This window comes from Myxocyprinus asiaticus, chromosome 47 (assembly GCF_019703515.2).
Source record: "Myxocyprinus asiaticus isolate MX2 ecotype Aquarium Trade chromosome 47, UBuf_Myxa_2, whole genome shotgun sequence".
Taxonomy (NCBI): Eukaryota; Metazoa; Chordata; class Actinopteri; order Cypriniformes; family Catostomidae; genus Myxocyprinus; species Myxocyprinus asiaticus.
Window position 1 is genome coordinate 20,654,610 of NC_059390.1, and position 19,586 is coordinate 20,674,195.

Sequence of the window (19,586 nt, forward strand, 5' to 3'; positions counted from 1 at the left end):
TTTTTTTTCTCATATGGGTTCTCTTAACATGTAAATGATATAGCTGCATCACTGCCTTTACATTGCCTTAAAAAACTTTCTGATCTTGCTTGGTTTGTCTTCATAATATATTCCATATTGCTGCAATTTTTGCCTTTGCATTTAATCTTATGTGAGTTCTCTATCTCTAAAATAATATAACTTGTGGTATCTTTGCCTTTGTATGAACTTTTTTTAATAAACTTAAGACCTTAAGTGTTTTTCCCCCCCCCAAATATTAATACTGCTGCAGTGACTGGCAGTGCATATACGTATGTCTTTGTGTTCAACATGTCTTTGTATACCAAAAGCTTGGTGGTGTCCCCAGAAAAATTATATAATAGTTATTGCTGTGCTACCATTTACCCTCATTGACAGCAGTTAAATGGCTAGTTCGCCCAAAAATGTAAATTCACTTATCATTTACTCATCCTCATGCCATCCCAGATTTCTATGACTTTCTTTCTTCTGCTGAACACACATGAAGAGTTTTAGAAGAATATCTCAGCTCTGTAGGTCCATACAGTGTATAGTGGTGGCCAAAAATATTGGCACCCTTGGTAAATATGAGCAAAGAAGGCTGTGAAAAAAAAATCTGCATTGTTTATCCTTTTGATCTTTCATTCAAATAATTCACAAAAATGTAACCTTTAATTGAAGTAAAACAATTGAAACCGGGGAAATATCTCATTATTAAATACATATTTTTCTCAAAAACACGTTGGCCACAATTATTGGCATCCCTAGAAATTCTTATGAGTAAAATATATCTGACACATATTCCCATTCATATTTATTAAAAAAAAAAAAAGGGTTGTGCACCTGGGTGTCTAGGAACATGAAATTGTTCAGGCATGACTTCCGTTTCACAGGGGTATAAATATGAGGTAACACACACAGGCCAAATTCCCTTAATCATCAATCACAGTGGGTTAGACTAAAGACTATAGTTCTGATGTGCTGCAAAAGGTTGAGCTTCACAAAATGGGAAGTGGCTATAAGAAAATAGCCAAAGCATTGAAAATGCCCATTTCCACCATCAGGGCAATAATTAACAAGTTCCAATCAACTGGAGATCTTAAGATCGGCCTGGAAAAGGACGTGTGTCTATATTGTCTCCACGCACAGTGCGGAGGTTGGTTCAAGTGGCCAAAGAATCTCCCAGGATCACAGCTGGAGAACTGCAGAAATTAGTTTGGTTTTGGGGTCAGAAGTCTCAAAAAAAATATCAGACATCACCTACATCACCACAAGTTGTTTGGGAGGGTTTCAAGAAAAAAAGCCTTTGCTCTCATCCAACAACAAACTCGAGCATCTTCAGTTTGCCAGACACTACTGGAACTTCAAATGTGGTTCTATGGTCAGATGAAACAAAAAAAGCGCTTTTTGGCAGCAAACACCAGTGATGGGTTTGGCGCACACAGAGATGAAGTACCACCAGTGATCCAAAACAAACATCAAAATCAACACACACATGGTTCACTGACCACAAAATCAAGGTTCTGCCATGGCCGTCCCAGTCTCCTGACCTTAACCCCATAGAAAATTTGTGGGGTGAACTGAAGAGGAGAGTCCACCAACATAGACCTCTGAATTTGAAGGATCTGTAGAGATTCTGTATGGAGGAATGGTCTCCGATCCCTTACCAGGTGTTCTCCAACCTCATTAGGCATTATAAGGGAAGACTCAGAGCTGTTATCTTGGCAAAGGGAGGTTGCAAAAATTATTGAATAAAAGGGAGTCAATAATTATGGCCAATGATTTTTGGAGAAAAATATTTAATAATGAGGTATTTCCCCTGTTTCAATTGTTTTCAGTTAAAGGTTACATTTTTGTGATTTTTATATATATATTTTTTAAATGAAAGATCAAAAGGATAAATAATGCAGATTTTTTTTCACAGTCTTCTTTGCTCATATGTACCAAGGGTGCCAATATTTTTGGCCACCACTGTAAGTGAATGGGTGCCAACATTTTGAATCTACAAAATCCACATAAGGGCAACATAAAAGTACTCCAGATGACTCCGGTGGTTAAATCCATATCTTGAGAAGTTATATGATTGGTGTGGGTGAGAAATAGATTAATATTTAAGTCCCTTTTCCTTCTGTTTTTGGTGAATCACATTCTTTGTGCATATCGTGCCCTACCGGGCAGGCAGGTGTGGTAAAGTATGATTCAAAATTACTTAAATATTGATCTGTTTCTTACCATGCCTATCATATTGTGCCTGAACACATGGATTTAACCACTGGAGTCATATGGATTACTTTTATGCTGCCTTTATGTGGATTTTGGAGCTTCAAAATTTTGGCACCCATTCACTTTAGACCTACAGAGCTGCTTCTAAAAATCTTAATTTGTGTTCTGCAGAAGAAAGTCATGAGGGTGAGTAAATGAAGAGAACATTTTCATTTTTGGATGAACTATCCCTTCAAGTTTTAAAATATCTCATAATAGGTCATACAGAAGATGGGTTTTGCTGGTTGGGATTTTTGTTTTATCGTGTGCATTATATAGACTTTTAAATAACATGTTTAATTTGTAACATTCAGGGTTTTGAACAAATGTATAACACAAGTAGATAGAGAGTACATGGCAATAAGAGACAATCAAACATTTTTTTTAACAGTCATTGTGTGTGCATTACGCAGTGGTTTTAAACAAATGTACTTAAAGGTGCTGTAAGCGACTGAGCCGTTGAATTAGCCACGCCCCCTTATTCCAAAACCCTTCCCTCCAAAGTTAATTTTGAGTCCAAAACCGAGCAAAAGAGCAGCATTGTTTGTTCCTGTGGCTGACAAATTCAACAGTGGCACAATAGCGCCCTCAACTGACAAATATTATGAATCATAGCCTCAATGATCCGCTTCAAATACAACACTATGAGAACTAGCAAAATTATTGACAGGTGAAAAGTGTCGATGCCAGCGGACCGATTTTTGTTTTCTGTTTACAAAGTCTACAGCTGTCACAGAGACCGGTGTGATATCTCAGGAAACTTATTTCATTAAGATAATCAAGGGAGTAGGACATTTTTTTGCATACTTTTCCATGAAAAAATAGCTTACGGCAACTTTAACACAAATATATACAGTATGCATGCTTGATCCGAATGTTGTAACAGCTAATATTATTTTTTGCCCTCAATTTTTACCCTTTCTAATCACTCCTCAGACTGTGTGCACATGATAATACTGCCAGTCAGCTTGTCCAGCAGGTGAACTGAAATAGTTTGTGAAAGTGTTTTCTTTCTCGTTTAACAAATCAACAACAAACTCGTCATCGCTGCTACACCTGGTAGAGAAATCAGTTTTTTTTTATTTTTTTGATCTGCTCAATGGAGAACTTGCTTGCTTGTCTTGGTTGTTTTCAAACTTGTCACCCAAGGCGTGAATGTCAAACATTCGTGTCGCTTTCTATGTGAAAGGGACATTCATCACAATTTGCTCCGTATAATCGCGCCACCTCGGGTGTGAAAGGGCCTTAACCACACCATAATAAACTGGCTTAAATTATCTTTTAGGTGCAAAAAAAAAAAAAAAAAAAATGTTAAAAAAGGAATGGGATGACTCTTTCCAGGTATGAACTTAATTGAAGTTCCTGTTCATTGTGTCTGGCACCATTTGACCAGCATGTCTCTCTTTGTCAGGTTTGGTGGGCTGCATCTGACCTCGGATGGGTGGTGGGCCACTCGTATATCTGCTATGCTCCCCTTCTACACGGCAACTCCACCGTGCTTTACGAGGTACTGGCCATGTGTGTGTGTGAGACTGTGAGTGTGAATGTGTTAAAGCAGTTGGCCTGTGGACTGAACCTGCTAACACTCAATTGTCTGCTGTTGCCGGGTTACTCGATCCTGGTGCTCCGACTGACCTGAGGTCTGCCAAGTCCTTACTGTGGAATTTTATAGACCCTAGCAAGTGTTTCTCTCAGGGAATGCAAGGAAGGAAGAAAACTCATTAAAGTGTTAAAGGGATAGTTCACCCAAAAATGAACACCTTCATTTATTCACCAAACTCATATGAATTACTTTCTTCTTCATAAATAGGAGAGTTTAGGCAGAATGTTAAGTCTCAGCCACCATTCACTGTCATTGCATGGAAAAAAGATGCAAAGAAAGTGAATGCTGACTGAGACTGTGAGTCTGCTTAACATCTCCTTTTGTGTTTCACCAAGAAAGAAAGTCATATGGGTTTGGAGCAAAAACAAATTACAGAATTTGTACCTTTGGGTTAACTATCCCTTTAACGTGTGTTTTGTAACTTGCGTAAATGCTAATGCATTTTCGTTATTCACTTACAAATAAATGATATGTAATGAGGTTGTGCTACAAATAACCATTATATGTCACTTTGAATAACTTGGTTGTAAGTTTTCCGCCATGCTCCGTATATCCATCATTAAATTGTTGTGTTGTGGTTTCTTGGGATTTCTTTTTAATCTGCTCTTGCAATGTGAAAAAGACACACATCAAACACTGCAGCCTTGCAATCTGGTCTTTCGATTTAATGTACAACATTCCATGAATTATTCCACTGGAATATCTTGCTTTTCTCCTCAATTCATCATCCACATCTCTCTCCTGGTCTATTTTCATGGGGGTGCTTTTAAAATGTTATTTTCTCCCCCTTTTCCACTTATAATCCCTATTTGCATCCCCTTTATTGTGGGAATGTTTCTAAAGTAGGGAAATGCAACAGACAAAATCACTTGTTTTTTTTATTTCAAAATAAGAAGCATTTTGAATTGTCTTTTTTGATTTCATAAATGAAGGAAACTATTCAATTAACAGAACCTCTGTAATATTTAAGTACCATTTTCCATTTTGCACGGGTAAATGCGATTGGATCTTTATCTGATAACACTAGAAACAAATTGGAATGTGAGGTGTAAAAGCAATGCAACTAAAAAAATATCCAGATACTATCTAGACACAAAACACATCTATGCTCCTTCAGGACAATCTGTTTGATTTACTGACCCAGTTTGACTATAGTCTTGCATTCAATTTGCTGTTGCTTTTCATTTCAAAAGCTTTTGTGCTGGTGGAAGAGCAGCACTTATTTACTCACCCTCATGGCATCTCAGATGTGTATGACTTTCTTCTGCTGAACACAAACAAAGATTTTTAGAAGAATATTTGAGCTCTGTTGGTCCATACAATCCAAGTGAATGGTGGCCTGAACTTTACAGCCCTAAAACGCATTTAAAAGCAGCATAAAAATAATCCATATGACTCCAGTGGTTTAATCCATGTGTTCAGAGCTGATATGGTGTGGGTGAGAAATGGATCAATATTTAAGTCCTTTTTTACTATAAATTCTCCTCCCTGCCCTGTAGGTGGCGATATGCATGAAGAATGCAAAATGGAAGTGAAAGTGGAGATTTATCGTTAAAAAGGACTTCAATATTGATCACTTTCTGACCAACACTTATCGTATCCCTTCTGAAGACATTGATATAACCACTGAAGTCATATAGATTAATTTTGTGCTGCCTTTGTGTGCTTTTTGGACCGTCAAAATAGTTGCACTATGTGGACCTAAAAAGCTGAGATATTTTTATAAACATTTTTGTTTTTGTTCTGCAGAAGAAAGAAAGTCATACACATTTGGGAGGCATGAGGGTGAATAAATGAGATTTTTTATTTTTGGGTGAACTATTCCTTTTAAGTACTTGTTCTTGTGAATACTATGTAACATAATACTAAATAATATATGAATACTTAAATAATTTGCACTTGGTGGGAGGTGACCTGCCCGTGTTGGTTTTCCATCAAGAGATTTTGCCAGTGGCGTCTCCTCCACTAATTAGACGTGTTGCCTCTCTACACGAGAGAAAATAGAAGATAGATGCTGGCTGAATTTGTTAGTTTGCTACAATGGTAGTTTAATCTCAACAAATCTCTCAATAGTACACTCATAAAAAAAATAAAAAAAAAAAAAATAATGAAAATACAAATTTATTAGAACAGATTAATTAGAGTGCACATACACATTTGAGTTTATTGGCAATGATTGACGTTTTATTTTAACAGCTGATGAAATATGCCAGATATGTTTATTATTAAATAATGATGCTCGCTATAACAGTTAATTTAGCTCAAATTTAGGGTTAGAGATTTATACAAACCATAAACACTAAATATGAAGTGTAGGCATGTAACTTGTCCCACACCACTTGTACATGAACGATTCCTCAAAATGCACAGCTTGAGAAGTGTGCTGTGATTTTTTCAGAGTAAACAGAATTACTATTTTCACCTAGTAGAAGATAAAGTCCCATTGACTTGCATTTAAGAAGGGATTAAAGCCATATCTAAAGACCAGACTTGGCGGTGGACCTTTTTATTATTTTCTCCCCTTTTTCTCCCCAATTTGGAACGCCCAGTTCCACTCTTAAGTCCTCGTGGTGGCGTAGTGACTCGCCTCAATCCAGGTGGCGGAGGACGAATCTCAGTTGCCTCCGCGTCTGAGACCGTCAATCCACGCATCTTATCACGTGGCTTGTTGAGCGCATTACCGCGGAGACATAGCGCGTGTGGAGGCTTCACGCTACTCTCCGCGGCATCCACGCACAACTCACCACGCGCCCCACAGAGAGCGAGAACCATATTATAGCGACCATGAGGAGGTTATCCCATGTGACTCTACCCTCCCTATTAACTGGGCCAGTTTGGTTGCTTAGAAGACCTGGCTGGAGTCACTCAGCACACCCTGGATTCGAATTCGCGACTGCAGGAGTGGTAGTCAGCGTCGTTACTGGCAGAGTTACCCAGGCCTCCCTGGCGGTGGACTCTTTTGATTCCATAGTTATTAATACAATTATTTCTTAATCGACATGTTTATTTTACCCTTACTGTTTTACTGGGATCAGTCAGATAATTTTTTTTATCTTTCTATTCTGTATCTATAACAACACCCAAGTGTCAAAATAGTTGTATTAGCTTTCTTCAATCAAAGCTTGTCTAAGAAAAATCTGTTCATTTCTCATAACTTTAATATTGATTCTCATTATTTTCTAAGCAGAATACACAAAAATGCTCTTCTAAAAATGAGATTTTGATATTCCTGTGTGATCTGTTTGATTTGTCCCAGCTATTATGAAGTCTTTTAGTTTTTAGAGCATTCTTTTTGAGCAGCCAGGAAGAAACATGAATATTTCAACAGCTCAGCGTTGTGCAATGCTTATTGTGTGTAATCTTTTTGCAACAGTATTATTCTGTTTCTTAGTCACTCTCTTGGCCCATCTGCCACCCAGGCACCTTTCCAAACCACTCTCCATTTCAAATACATCCTTCATTGAATATTCTCTCCCCAACCTCTGCAAATGCCCGTGCTGATCCAGTTCGATACTAAAAAATGCTTGTGCCCACTTCTGAATTGGGCGATAATAGAAAATGGAATAGAGATTCTGATTTTACTTTATACTGCAATATATCTGTGGAGCAGTTTTCACAAATTCACAAAAAACAAATACTTTCACTATTGTCAGTTTTACTTAATCCTACCATGATCATGTTAATAATAATAATAAAAATTATTTGTTCCAATTACTTAAATTCAAGTAACCAAGGGAACTTAAATTAACTGAGTTTTTTTTTTAACTAAAAAGTGTCTTGTCTGCTTTACTTAATCTATGTGTGTTGGGACAACATGAAGTTTTATTTGGTTAACTGAAACTGGGCAGATGATTTCTATTTCCCAACCTGCCTTGCATGGGACTCAACAGGGAGAGTAAATACAAATAAAAGTAAATATTAACAAGAATAAGAGTTCAAATCAAGTGTTATTTTATCTTTGTGCAAGATAAAGGGGGAGAATTGTTAGTGTTTTGTTGAGATTTAGAAAAGTTTCTTTTATGTTATAGTTTTTTGGGTACCATTATGGTGAAAAGTGGAGCTTGACCTTACGTTGAGGACCAATAAAGTGTATTTAGAGTATTCTACACTTTGCTTTATCCATTGAGCAGTTCCTGTGCTAACCAGAGCATAGTGACCAAGTTGCATTCCGTTGTGCTTCCCACCAGCATGTGTTTAGCATGCTAACTTTTATAAGCTAGCATATCACTAAAAGAGTTCATTTGAGTTATTTTGACATGTCAGATTGTGTTGGGTTTACTTGATTCAGTTAGGTTCCTTCTACTTGAAGTATTTAAACTGAATTTACATGGTGATTTTAATTTAAGAATCTAATTTCAAATATTTCAGTTACGAATTGTCATGTATCCTGGATTTTTCAAGGCAGTGAAGTTACACATTATGCTTAGCGTTTGCTTCCAACAAGAATGCTACAGACTTCCGGCTCTCAGCTTATACCTATTACCAAGCACTGAAATATCACTATAAACAGTCAAAATGGGCAGAACAGCCTGTCACTAAACATACATCTTTTTCTCAATGAAAGCTGTATATTTACCTATGCTATTGACGTCAATCCCAAATAGAAAGCTACACAATCACAAACATTTACATGGTAAAGTTACTCATTAGACACTGAGCTCTCTCTCTCTCTGCATGCATCCTGTATGTGACGCACAGCATTTGCAATTATACATCAATGTTTTAAAAAGTTAGCAAATGACGGAGAATTCGGGTAATGCATCTTTTGCTTATTGCATCTTATTATATTTACTTATATATCTGGTGCATCTCGAAATGTTTTGGGCGTTGGTAGCTTTTTTTTTTTTTTTTTTTTTGCCTCTGCTGCTCGCCATCAACAGTAGATTTGTTTAGCTGATTATAACAGCTAAGCGGAAGTGTGGAGCATCCGCCAGGAAATATCTTTTTGTAGTGGCACCGAAGCGAGGAAAAAGGTGGATGCTTGCTCAGACAGATGAAAGCTGTATGCTAAAACCTGCCGTAAACATACCAAGTGTTGCAAAAGAGCAGTACAGTATAGACAGCTTTGTTGATTTCAATGGGAGTGATTTAGTTTTGATGTAACGCTTGCATCCGGTGTAGTCACAGTGTGACTGTACTTTGTTTTCATTTGCAAAGCAGTGTTGCAGCTTGGAAAGGCACTTGTCAAATCAGAATAGAGGACCAGAACTAACTGTTGTATAAAATTATTCATACTGGGATTTAAGATTTTGGTCATACAGGCAACAAGGGGACGAAGTAAATACTAAATATTTTTTTATTTTATTGTTTTATCCCCTTTTCTCCCCAATTTGGAATGCCCAATTCCCACTACTTAGTAGGTCCTCGTGGTGGCGTGGTTATTCATCTCAATCCGGGTGGCGGAGGACAAGTCTCAGTTGCCTCCGCTTCAGAGACAGTCAGTCCATGCATCTTATCACACGGCTCACTGTGCATGACACCGCGGAGACTCGCAGCATGTGGAGGCTCATGCTACTCTCCGAACCACACACAATTTACCACGCGCCCCATTGAGAGCGAGAACCACTAATCGCGACCACGAGGAGGTTACCCCATGTGACTCTACCCTCCCTAGCAACTGGGCCAATTTGGTTGCTTAGGAGACCTGGCTGGAGTTACGTAAATACTAAATATTAACATTAATGTTAAAAATGACCATAATTGAGAGGAAATAAAAGGTTGCCCTCTTGCAAAATAGAGCAAATAATTCTATAAACCTTTCCAGAGGCTTTCTGGCTGCCAATTTGGAAATTTTTTGAAATCTTGTCTTAGATACATTTTTGAAAGGCAATGTTGATAAATTTCTTTAGTGTTTGGTTAAAAGAATAATGTTATTTCTGCATTTAGATAGCTGTAAGGAGGTGTTGTCTCTGCAGGGTAAACCGGTGGGGACTCCGGACCCCGGGGCATTTTTCCGTGTGATGTCGGAGCACGGCACAACTTCCATGTTTACAGCTCCCACTGCTATCAGAGCCATTCGCCAGCAAGACCCTCAGGCAGAACACAGGAAACGGTACCAGCTCAGTAGGTAACCAAACATTTGTACCTGTACACAAACCATTACCATTTAAGCAACAAGTCACATAAGGGCCCACAACTGGTGATCTCCTTCATCTGCAGTATAGCATCTGGAAGAAGTGCGTTTTATGTGTTTTGTCCACCAAATTATTAGTTTTCATAGCAAAATCTAGCATAAGTACTCTAGGCCAGTGTTTCTCATTTGGTGGGTCATGGCTATAGAGACTGATTGATATTGTTTTTTTTATCTTAATTTTAAATGTTCAATAACTGATATATGCAGATATGTTCTAAAGGATTTGAAAATAAATAAAAATAAATTTATATTTATAAATAATTTTGTATAGTGTTTTTTAAAAAAATAAATTTTATTGGCTCTATTTTATTGGCTTAGATGCTAATGACTAAATCGGCAGACTATAACAATAAACACGTTCTGCAATATGTGTCATGAATATTAAAAAAATAAAATAAATTTAAAATAATTCATTTGTATACATTTATCTTTTTTATTTTTATTTGAGTTTTTTTTTACTGCCTTTGCCAGACTTTAACAGTAAACACATACTGTGATATTTGTCATGAATATTTTGAGGAAAAATAAAATAAAATAAATTTTTTTTTTTATCTTTTTCTTGGGCTATGTGTAACTGCTTCTCATTTGAGAATGATTGGTTGCTACTTAAAAATTATTATTATTATTATTATTATTATTTTTCCTCCCCTTTTCTCCTTAATTTGGAATGCCCAATTCCCAATGTGCTCTAAGTCCTCGTGGTGGCATAGTGACTCGCCTCAATCCAGGTGGCGGAGGAAGAATCTCAGTTGCCTCTGCGTCTGAGACTGTCAATCCACGCATCTTATCACGTAGCTTGTTGAGCGCATTACCGCGGAGACGTAGCGTGTGTGGAGGCTTCACACTATTCTCCGCGGCATCCACACACAACTCACCACGCGCCCCACCGAGAGCGAGAACCACATTATAGCGACCACGAGGAGGTTACCCGACGTGACTCTACTCTCCCTAGCAACTGGGCCAATTTGGTTGCTTAGGAGGCCTGGCTGGAGTCACTCAGCACACCCTGGATTCGAACTCGTGACTCCAGGGGTGGGAGTCAACGTCAATACTTGCTGAGCTGCCCCCCCCCCCCCCTTAAAAAGTTAAGTAATTATGCAAATAAATGAAGTTATTTCACCTGTGAACACCACTGTTTTCTGTTGAATGCACAGTGGTGTAATGCCGTGATTTGGTGCTAATTTACAAAGACCCTCCAAACAGTGCCATTTTTAGTGCCAAATTGTCAATTTTTCTTTTTAGCCTATTTCATGTGAATAATTTTGCATATGGTTCAGCCTTTGCAGTTCATGGTAGTAATACATTTCATGTTTTGTTTTAAAGGAGATTTTTTTGTACTTTGTACAGTATACAGCTTTGTACAGATTTTGGTCAACAATTGATGTTCAGTGTAAAATCTGGGTCCTGAAGCATAACCAGTTCAGAACCATTGATCTAGGTTTGTACAAAAAGCCTGTTGCTGTTTGGTTTGACAGTGCATTAAGGGACAAATTGAGTCAATTGTGTAGTTACCATGGTGATAGTAATGGGTTTGATTCAATAAAGCAGTATAAAGCTTCTATACTCTACGTCTATTATGGCTTTGATTAAACTAAATCACTGTTGCATTAGACTGTAGCAGTTCCTCTTGTTCCTTGCACTCAAATAATAGTCTGCAAATAATAACAGTTTAGTGCCCATTTAAACACATTATGACAATTAATGTTTTACAACAACATCCAGTTAATAGATGGTTAAGAGAGCTTTTACCTCAGGGAAGAAGAACCACAGGTTTGGGTAAATTATAATCCTCATGTAAGATGCTAAATGTCTTTTATGATATGCGAGTAAAATGACTTTGAGTAAATAATACAGTTACTGGCTAGTAACCCTTTTCGAATTTCTATGTCATGCATGGTTTAAATGTCAATTATTGCTACATTCACTGTATACAGGCTACTGCAAAAAGGTTTTGTCATAAGTACAAAAATATTTTACCTAATTATATATTTGACAGTATCTATTGCAATTAAAATACCTTTGACTTGACTTAATTTGATAGTAAAAAAAATTGTGGCCAGTAAATTCAGTTTTAATTGAATTACATTTTTCAAAAACTAAAAATGTAATTATATTTAAAATATAATTTATTCTAATTGAAATTTAATTTCAGTTTAATTTTTAGTGTTTGCTTTAGGTTTTGTTAATCTTACCAGCATATTGGACTCTGCTAGATAAAAACAGTACTGTCTGTGATGCTTTAATCTGTCTAATTAAAGCATAATAGTCACTGTCATTTACTAGCTTGCACTCGTTAAAATGTTTGCCACCTAATCAATATCTTCTTTAGCATTTAGGTTATGCACATCTTATTAGAAAGAATGGGTTTTTATTTTCCACCAGAAAATTAACATATAGCTACTATTTCCTTCTAAATGTGCTGCATTTTGATCTAGCTCTCCCATTGAACGTTAAACTATATATATTTAAAATGACCCTTAATGAATATATAAGTCACTTTCTTTAGTTAAATCAGCATAATGGCACAATCAAAGACTTATGCACGAAATACGTTCCCAGGGATGAAATAGGAGAATTCAGCTGGACCCAAAGGAGTCGTGAAATGCGTGACTACCACACAAAAGGACAGGCACTCAGTCGTGCAGTGTGTCTTGTGTGTTGGTGCCGTAACCTGCAGCTCTCAGCTCAGGTTTAAATGCATGCTAGAGGGCACAGCTTTACTCAGTAGAATTTTCCATCTCAGAGGATTGTAAGATCAGGATCTGCCCTTTCGCCAGGATCATAAGACTGATATTAACCTACACTTGCAGAAGGTTGCTGTTCTAGATTATGTGCACCTGGCTATGAAATTAATGTACATGCAGAAATTTAAATAAACACTTGAGTTATACAAAAATGCAAAAGCACTCTTTAAAACAACCTTTTCACCCACTCATTCAGACAACAGTAAATTATGCTCGCTCTATATAAATCAGTGCCTCATTTCTGTGTTGTCATTGTCTGTTTTCCACAGGGGGCTGCACTGACTCATTAATGATAGTTTTTTGACAAAGGTGTGTGTATGTGTGTTAATGTACCATGTGTTGTAGCCCCATCACATTCGAGCTTGTTCTCATGCAGATCTCACACACACATCTGAACTTGACTCCAGATAAATGAGTCGTTTGTGCGTTGTTTGACCCTGGAGTGATACAGTGAAAGAGCTCTGCTTTAATACTGTCCTTAATCATAGATACCGACTCATAGAGTCAGACTGCAACCTGGTCTCATAGTGAAAACATGACTCTATATACATTTTTAAAAAACTTGTTATACGTGTCTCCAGGTACAATACTCTGCAGTTTCCAGGTGAAATGAACACTAGAGGCGCTACAACAACTGTGTTTTATTCACTTTCACTCAAATCATGACTTAAATGGCTGATTATGACTTTATAAATAAAATGACATTTTAATGCTTGTATTACAGACCCATCTACAGATATATACTTATTACAAGGTGATTCGATTCTGCAGTAGCTCACCGGATAGAGCATTGGACTTAAAGTCGGATGACCGCGGTTCAAGTCCAGCTATGAACTCAAGCTGACACGTGATATTACAGAGTCATAGAAGTGGCACAAAATGATGTGGTTGCTTCAGAAAATGTGCTTTTTCATTTCGCTTCTGCATTTTAAAACACTATTGGTTAGGCACTGATTTGGAAAGGATGTCTTTAACGTCTCATTTATATTTGAAAACACTATTGGTTAGGTTTAGGCATTGATTTAGTAAGGATGTCTTTAACGTCTCATTTATATTTTAAAAATCTAATGGTTAGGTTCAGGCAAAAGTTTTAGGTTAGGGAGGTATGTTTTACAAAAATGATCTAAAATTCACCTTAAAACCTTGTCTGAATACGACACCATTTTACTTGCTTTTGGCGCCCCCAGCTGGACATTTCACTGGAAAACTGGAGCCAAACGTGTTATACAGCATGTACATTTTGAATAGCAAAAATGTTGTCATGTTCACGTAAATTTCATGAGACCAGGCTGTCAGAATGATTTAATGGTGAAAGGGACCTTATAAATTCATAAAGTCACATCCTTTCCTATTATTTTTAAAATTTAAAGACTTGGAATTTGTACCTAATGTGAAAGGACTATTAAAAGAGCTGCTGTTCTCTGGGAGAGCTGTTTCAAATCTTTCACTGTTAAATTGGCGTTCAACCAATGCTTTTAAAATGTCAGATTTTCTTTTAGAAAAGCCTTTGGGTGGGGGATAGGACACCAGCATCTGAGAGAGAGAATGCAAATGACTGCCTAAATCATTAATATTATCTGTATTTGTATAATATTGTGTAAAATAGAAGTTGCATATATTTCAGCTGCTTTTTCAAACCATATTAAACACTGCTTGTCATAATTTTACAGTTTGTTAAATACTTTTATTTCGTCTGTTCACAAAATAAATTCTGAGCATTCATTCAAAATTAAAATAAATATCTAGCCCTAGATTTAAAGTGTAGGAAATGGATCAGAAGTTACAAATGCTAAACGGGAACCATGCAGGCTTTTTCCTCACATATTTATAATTTTGGAAGCACTTCTGTGACTTTCAGTGGCATTTTCATTTCTGACCCTGGTCATATCCTGATTTGTTCAAACAACATTGCAACATTAATAAACATAGTTATTAATAAAAATGTTAAACTTTAATATTGTAATTATTATCATATTTGTATTAACATTATATTATAACTTATAATATTAGTAACATTATATTCATATTAACATGTTGAATTTGCATTTATTTGCATTTCATTCAGTGCAAATGCAAAGACACTTGTAGGATCTGTGCTTGTGCCTGTCAAGGCTAGAATCACTCACTATTCATAGTATTCATATTAGCATTTCAAACATGCCTCAATGATGAAAAGATGTTTTGACCGTACTTTGTAGCTCTGACAGCCTCCCTTTGGTTTTACTGTTATAGTTATATAAGCAAGAACACCGTAAGTTGACACTAGTCTTATGGAAATGAAAAGATATTATAATGTAACCACATACTGAACATTTTTCATATGTTCATTGTTTGCAAACTGTGGGAGAGTCCTCACCAGTACACCCACTTTGTCTCATCCATCCAGATGCTCTTTTTGTTCCTTTACTATAAGAATGAGCTCAGTAAATATTTAATTCACACCTGCATTCTTTATTTTCACACGTTTGTTTCTTGTGAAATCTGCTATAGGTCCGGTCTAGAGACTTTCTAAGAATTGTTTTTCTTCTATAGGTTGAGGAGTTTGTTTGTTGCAGGAGAGCGCTGTGATATAGAGACCCTTGAATGGGCCAAGAGGAGTTTTGGAGTGCCAGTGCTGGATCACTGGTGGCAAACTGGTGAGTGAACATCTCGGGCTCACTCACTGTAATATTTGGCTGCCTGTTTCATAATACATGTTGTCTCTAAGGGTTTCTTCACTGTTTCTTTCTGAATGTCATTTTTGCAATTGATGAAATTAGATCTTTTCATTTCAGATAGTGTCGTAAATGTTCAGCATACTGTATCTACATTGGTTGCCATAGTAATGACTTGAGTGTCAGCACAATGTCAACTGACGTTGTTCTACGACAACTGAGGGTAGCTGTCATTGTGCAAAGAGAGGATGCACAACTGGAAATTTGACCACAAATCTGATTTAAATGCATTTTGTGCTGTTCACTAAAAACAATGAAACTGATTTGAGTCAAACGTACAAAAAAATAAATCGATTTGTACTGCCTCTCTGAACAAAGTGGGCCCAAATACAGTGGTGATCCTATTTATCAGCTCTACTGAAATCCAACTACTTACACTGATGAGCCAAAACACTCACAGGTGAAGTGAATAACGTTGATCATCTCCTAATAAGGGCACATGTCAAGGTCTGGGTGGATTAGATGGTAAGCAAACAATCAGTTCTCGTAGTCAACGTGTTGAATGCAAGATTAAAGACCTGAGCGGCTTTGACAAGGGCCAAATTGTTATGGCCAGGTGACTGGGTCAGAGCATCTCTGAAGTGGCAAGGTTTGTGGGGTGCTCCCGGTCAGCAGTGGTGAGTACCTACCAATAGCGGTCCAAGGAGGGACAAGCCACAAACCAGTGACAGGGTGTTGGGTGCCCAAGGCTTGGGCACCCAACACCCTGGGTTGAAACGTCTGGTCTGAACCAATAGAAAGTCTACTGTGGCAAAGTCACAGAAAATATTAATGATGGTTACAGAAGGAATGCGTCACAACACAGTGCATCGCACCCTGCTGCGTATGGGGCTGCGTAGCCGCAGACCGGTTAGGGTACCCGTGATGACCCCTGTCCACCGTCGAAAGCGCCTACAGTGTGCACGCTAGAGTCGGAACCGGACCTTGGAGCAGCGGAAGAAGGTCGCTTGGTCAGAAGAGTCCCGTTTTCTTTTACATCACATAGACAGCAGTGTACGTGTGCAACGTTTATCTGGGGAAGTGATGGCACCAGGATGCACTGTGGGAAGACGACAAGCCAGTGGAGGGAGTGTGATGCTCTGGGTAATGTTCTGCTGGGAAACCCTGGGTCCGGCCATTCATGTGGACATCAATTTGAGATGTGCCACCTGCCTAAACGTCGTTGCAGACCAGGTACTCCCCTTCATGGCAACGGTATTCCCTGATGGCAGTGGCTTCTTTCAGCAGGATAATGAGCCCTGCCACACTGCACACATTTCGGAAATGGTTTGAGGAACATGATGAAGAGTTCAAGGTGTTGCCCTGGCCTCCAAATTCCCCAGATCTCAATCCGATTGAGCATCTGTGGGATGTGCTGGACAAGCAAGTCTGATCCATGGCGGCTCCACCTTGCAACTTACAGGACTTGAAGGATCTGCTGCTAATGTCTTGGTGCCAGATACCACAGGACAACTTCAGGGGTCTTATAGAGTCCATGCCTCTGTAAATCAGCGAAATTTTGGCAGCATGCGGAGGACCAACAGCATTTTAGGTAGGTGGTCATAATGCTTTGGCTCATCAGTGTATGTCAGCTAATATTTCTACCAGGTATTGGCACACTGGACCATCTCAGCCAAAGATAAATCAAGTAATGTCTGATTTTGACCAATCAAATACTTGTTTAATTTAATGAAGGTGTGTCTTTATTCAAAATGTGGTAGGAGTTTATTCAGCAGTAGTTTTTGACCAATATGGGGTTTTTAATGTTATACAATACTGTTATAGATAATACAGTTTAATAATAGCAGATAGTGACTACAATATGTTAAATTCATTACAGAATCTTGCAGTTGTTTATTCACTGACAAAGCTATTGGTAGATTCTGACACAAGTGGAACTACCACTACTGTTAATCCACCCATTGGGCATTGATTATTAATAATCTCAAAATGGCCAATATTGGCAGATATGTTGATTAGAGGTTGACTAATATTGGATTTTGCCAATACCAACAACTAAACTTGTAGATAAGGCAAATAACCAACTGGTTAACCTGTCGATAGTTTTGAAAAAATGTATTGAATGTAAAAAATAAAATAAACACAAATAAATGTTTTGTCTTTTCCTTTCTATGACGGGCACAGACATAGAGGCAACAAGTCAAAAATATATAAAAACCCAGATGCAGTTTGTTGTGCAACCAAAATCCCAATAATAACCAACTTTTCTTTCTCTAGCATGCCAGAAATGGATTGTCTGAAAAACAGAACTCATCTTTTTATATTCATAACTCCCACTGCCAGCATGATGCATAAACCATCACATATATAATGAATTGAGTTACTTCCTTCATTCTATACAGTGCAAAAAACATTCAAAATATTTGTATCTTATAAATGTCTCCAAGAAATAAACAAGAATTAAATTGTCCTGGTATCCACCTGCTAGTTGGTACTTGCATACATTTTTTGTGTCATTCAACAACACAAATCTAAAACCAGAGTCAGAACTGTACTGACGTAATGGCAGCACTAATGGTTCTGTGAGCACAGGATCAGAGAGGGTAAAGTACTTAATGTGATGAATGATTCTGTCCTGTGTGTGTGTGTGTGTGTGTGTGTGTGTGTGTGTGTGTGTGTGTGTGTGTGTATGCATGTGTGTCCTTCCATTTATAATTTCACTTGTGCCCTCAAATTCATGATTAAAAGCTTGTTTCTGGATCGCCACCATGACGAGTCGAGTTATTATTTGGCTTGTAATGACAGCCACATTTCCGCTGGTGCCAGTGTCTGCACACAAGCGTACAAACGGCACTCTGTGTTTGAATTGATCAGTGGCACAGAGCGGGATTTGATTAAAAGAGTTGATGAGCTGCAGTGTAATAGCAGTTTGGTTGTGCCAATGCAATCTCTTTTCTGAAATAAAGTGGAAGTGACTCGAACCCACATTATCTTTGTTGTTACCAGCTCAGACCTCTCCAGACTCACACATATATCTCTGTCAACACACACACACACACACACACACACACACACACACACACACACACACACACACACACACACACACACACACACACACACACACACACACACACACACACACACACACACACACACACACACACACACACACACACACATTTCACTTAAACGGAATGCCTTTGCACTAACTTGTAGATGAATATGGAGTAGCGATTATTATAAAATGAATTGTTCAGGTCCCGGATGCTGATTGGTCAAAACATCGTCCCAGCCATACTAAAATTTATGATAAACCGCTATTTTGCGAAACACCTTTTCACCTACTGTAGCTACCGTGTATATGACTGAGCAGCACACTTAAAAGGAATGTTCCAGGTTCAATACAAATTAAGCTCAATCAACAGCATTTGTTGCATAATGTTGAGTACCACATAAATTTATTTTGACTTGTCCCCCATTTTCTTAAAAATCGACGTTTCAGTGAGGCACTTACAATGGAAGTGAATGGGGCCAATTTGGAGGGTTTAAAGGCAGAAATGTGAAACTTATAATTTTATAAAATCACTTGCATTAACTATTCTGTTAAAGCTTATGTATTATTTGAGCTGTAAACTTGTTTAAATGGTCATTTCTACAGTCATTTTAGGGTTTTAGGGTTTGTTGACATTACATCGTCATTATAACGAAGCAGAAAAGGTTTATAAGTGATTTTATTACACTAAAATCATATTAATACACACATTGTTTATGTCTTGTGGCTATTCTTTTGAAAAAGTGAGTTTTTTAATGTTCAAAAACTGGCCCCATTCACTTCCATTGTAAGTGCCTCGCTGTAACCTCGATTTTTTTCTTTTTTTTTCTTTTTTTTTTAAACTGAGGGATGTCGAAATTAATTTTTGTGGTCATCAACATTGTCACAAATGTTGTCGACTGAGCTTAACCCGGAATATTCCTTTAAATGGCCTCCATTTAATGTAAATCGTCAGCATCAGCGTTATCCCTGGTGCAAAGTTCAAACAATTTCAACTTTAAACCCCATTGCCACTGATTTTTCGACACATCAACCAATAATTACTGGACAATTCAGATCACACATACGTGGGCGATTAAGTGCTTCTGCACACGCCAGTTGCGGAGGTTCAGGCCAAATTCCTGCAAAAATACAAGCG

At 37.7% G+C, this 19,586-nt stretch overlaps 1 protein-coding gene across 1 annotated transcript in view; it reads left to right on the plus strand.

Moving 5' to 3' along the window:
- acss3 (acyl-CoA synthetase short chain family member 3) overlaps nt 1-19,586 on the plus strand; it is a 53,543-nt gene that overhangs the window by 15,752 nt on the left and 18,205 nt on the right. Inside the window, exons 7-9 of the mRNA XM_051691169.1 lie at nt 3,671-3,766; nt 9,778-9,929; nt 15,272-15,375. Of these exons, the coding sequence (XP_051547129.1) occupies nt 3,671-3,766; nt 9,778-9,929; nt 15,272-15,375 (352 nt within the window). The remainder of the gene's footprint in view (nt 1-3,670; nt 3,767-9,777; nt 9,930-15,271; nt 15,376-19,586) is intronic.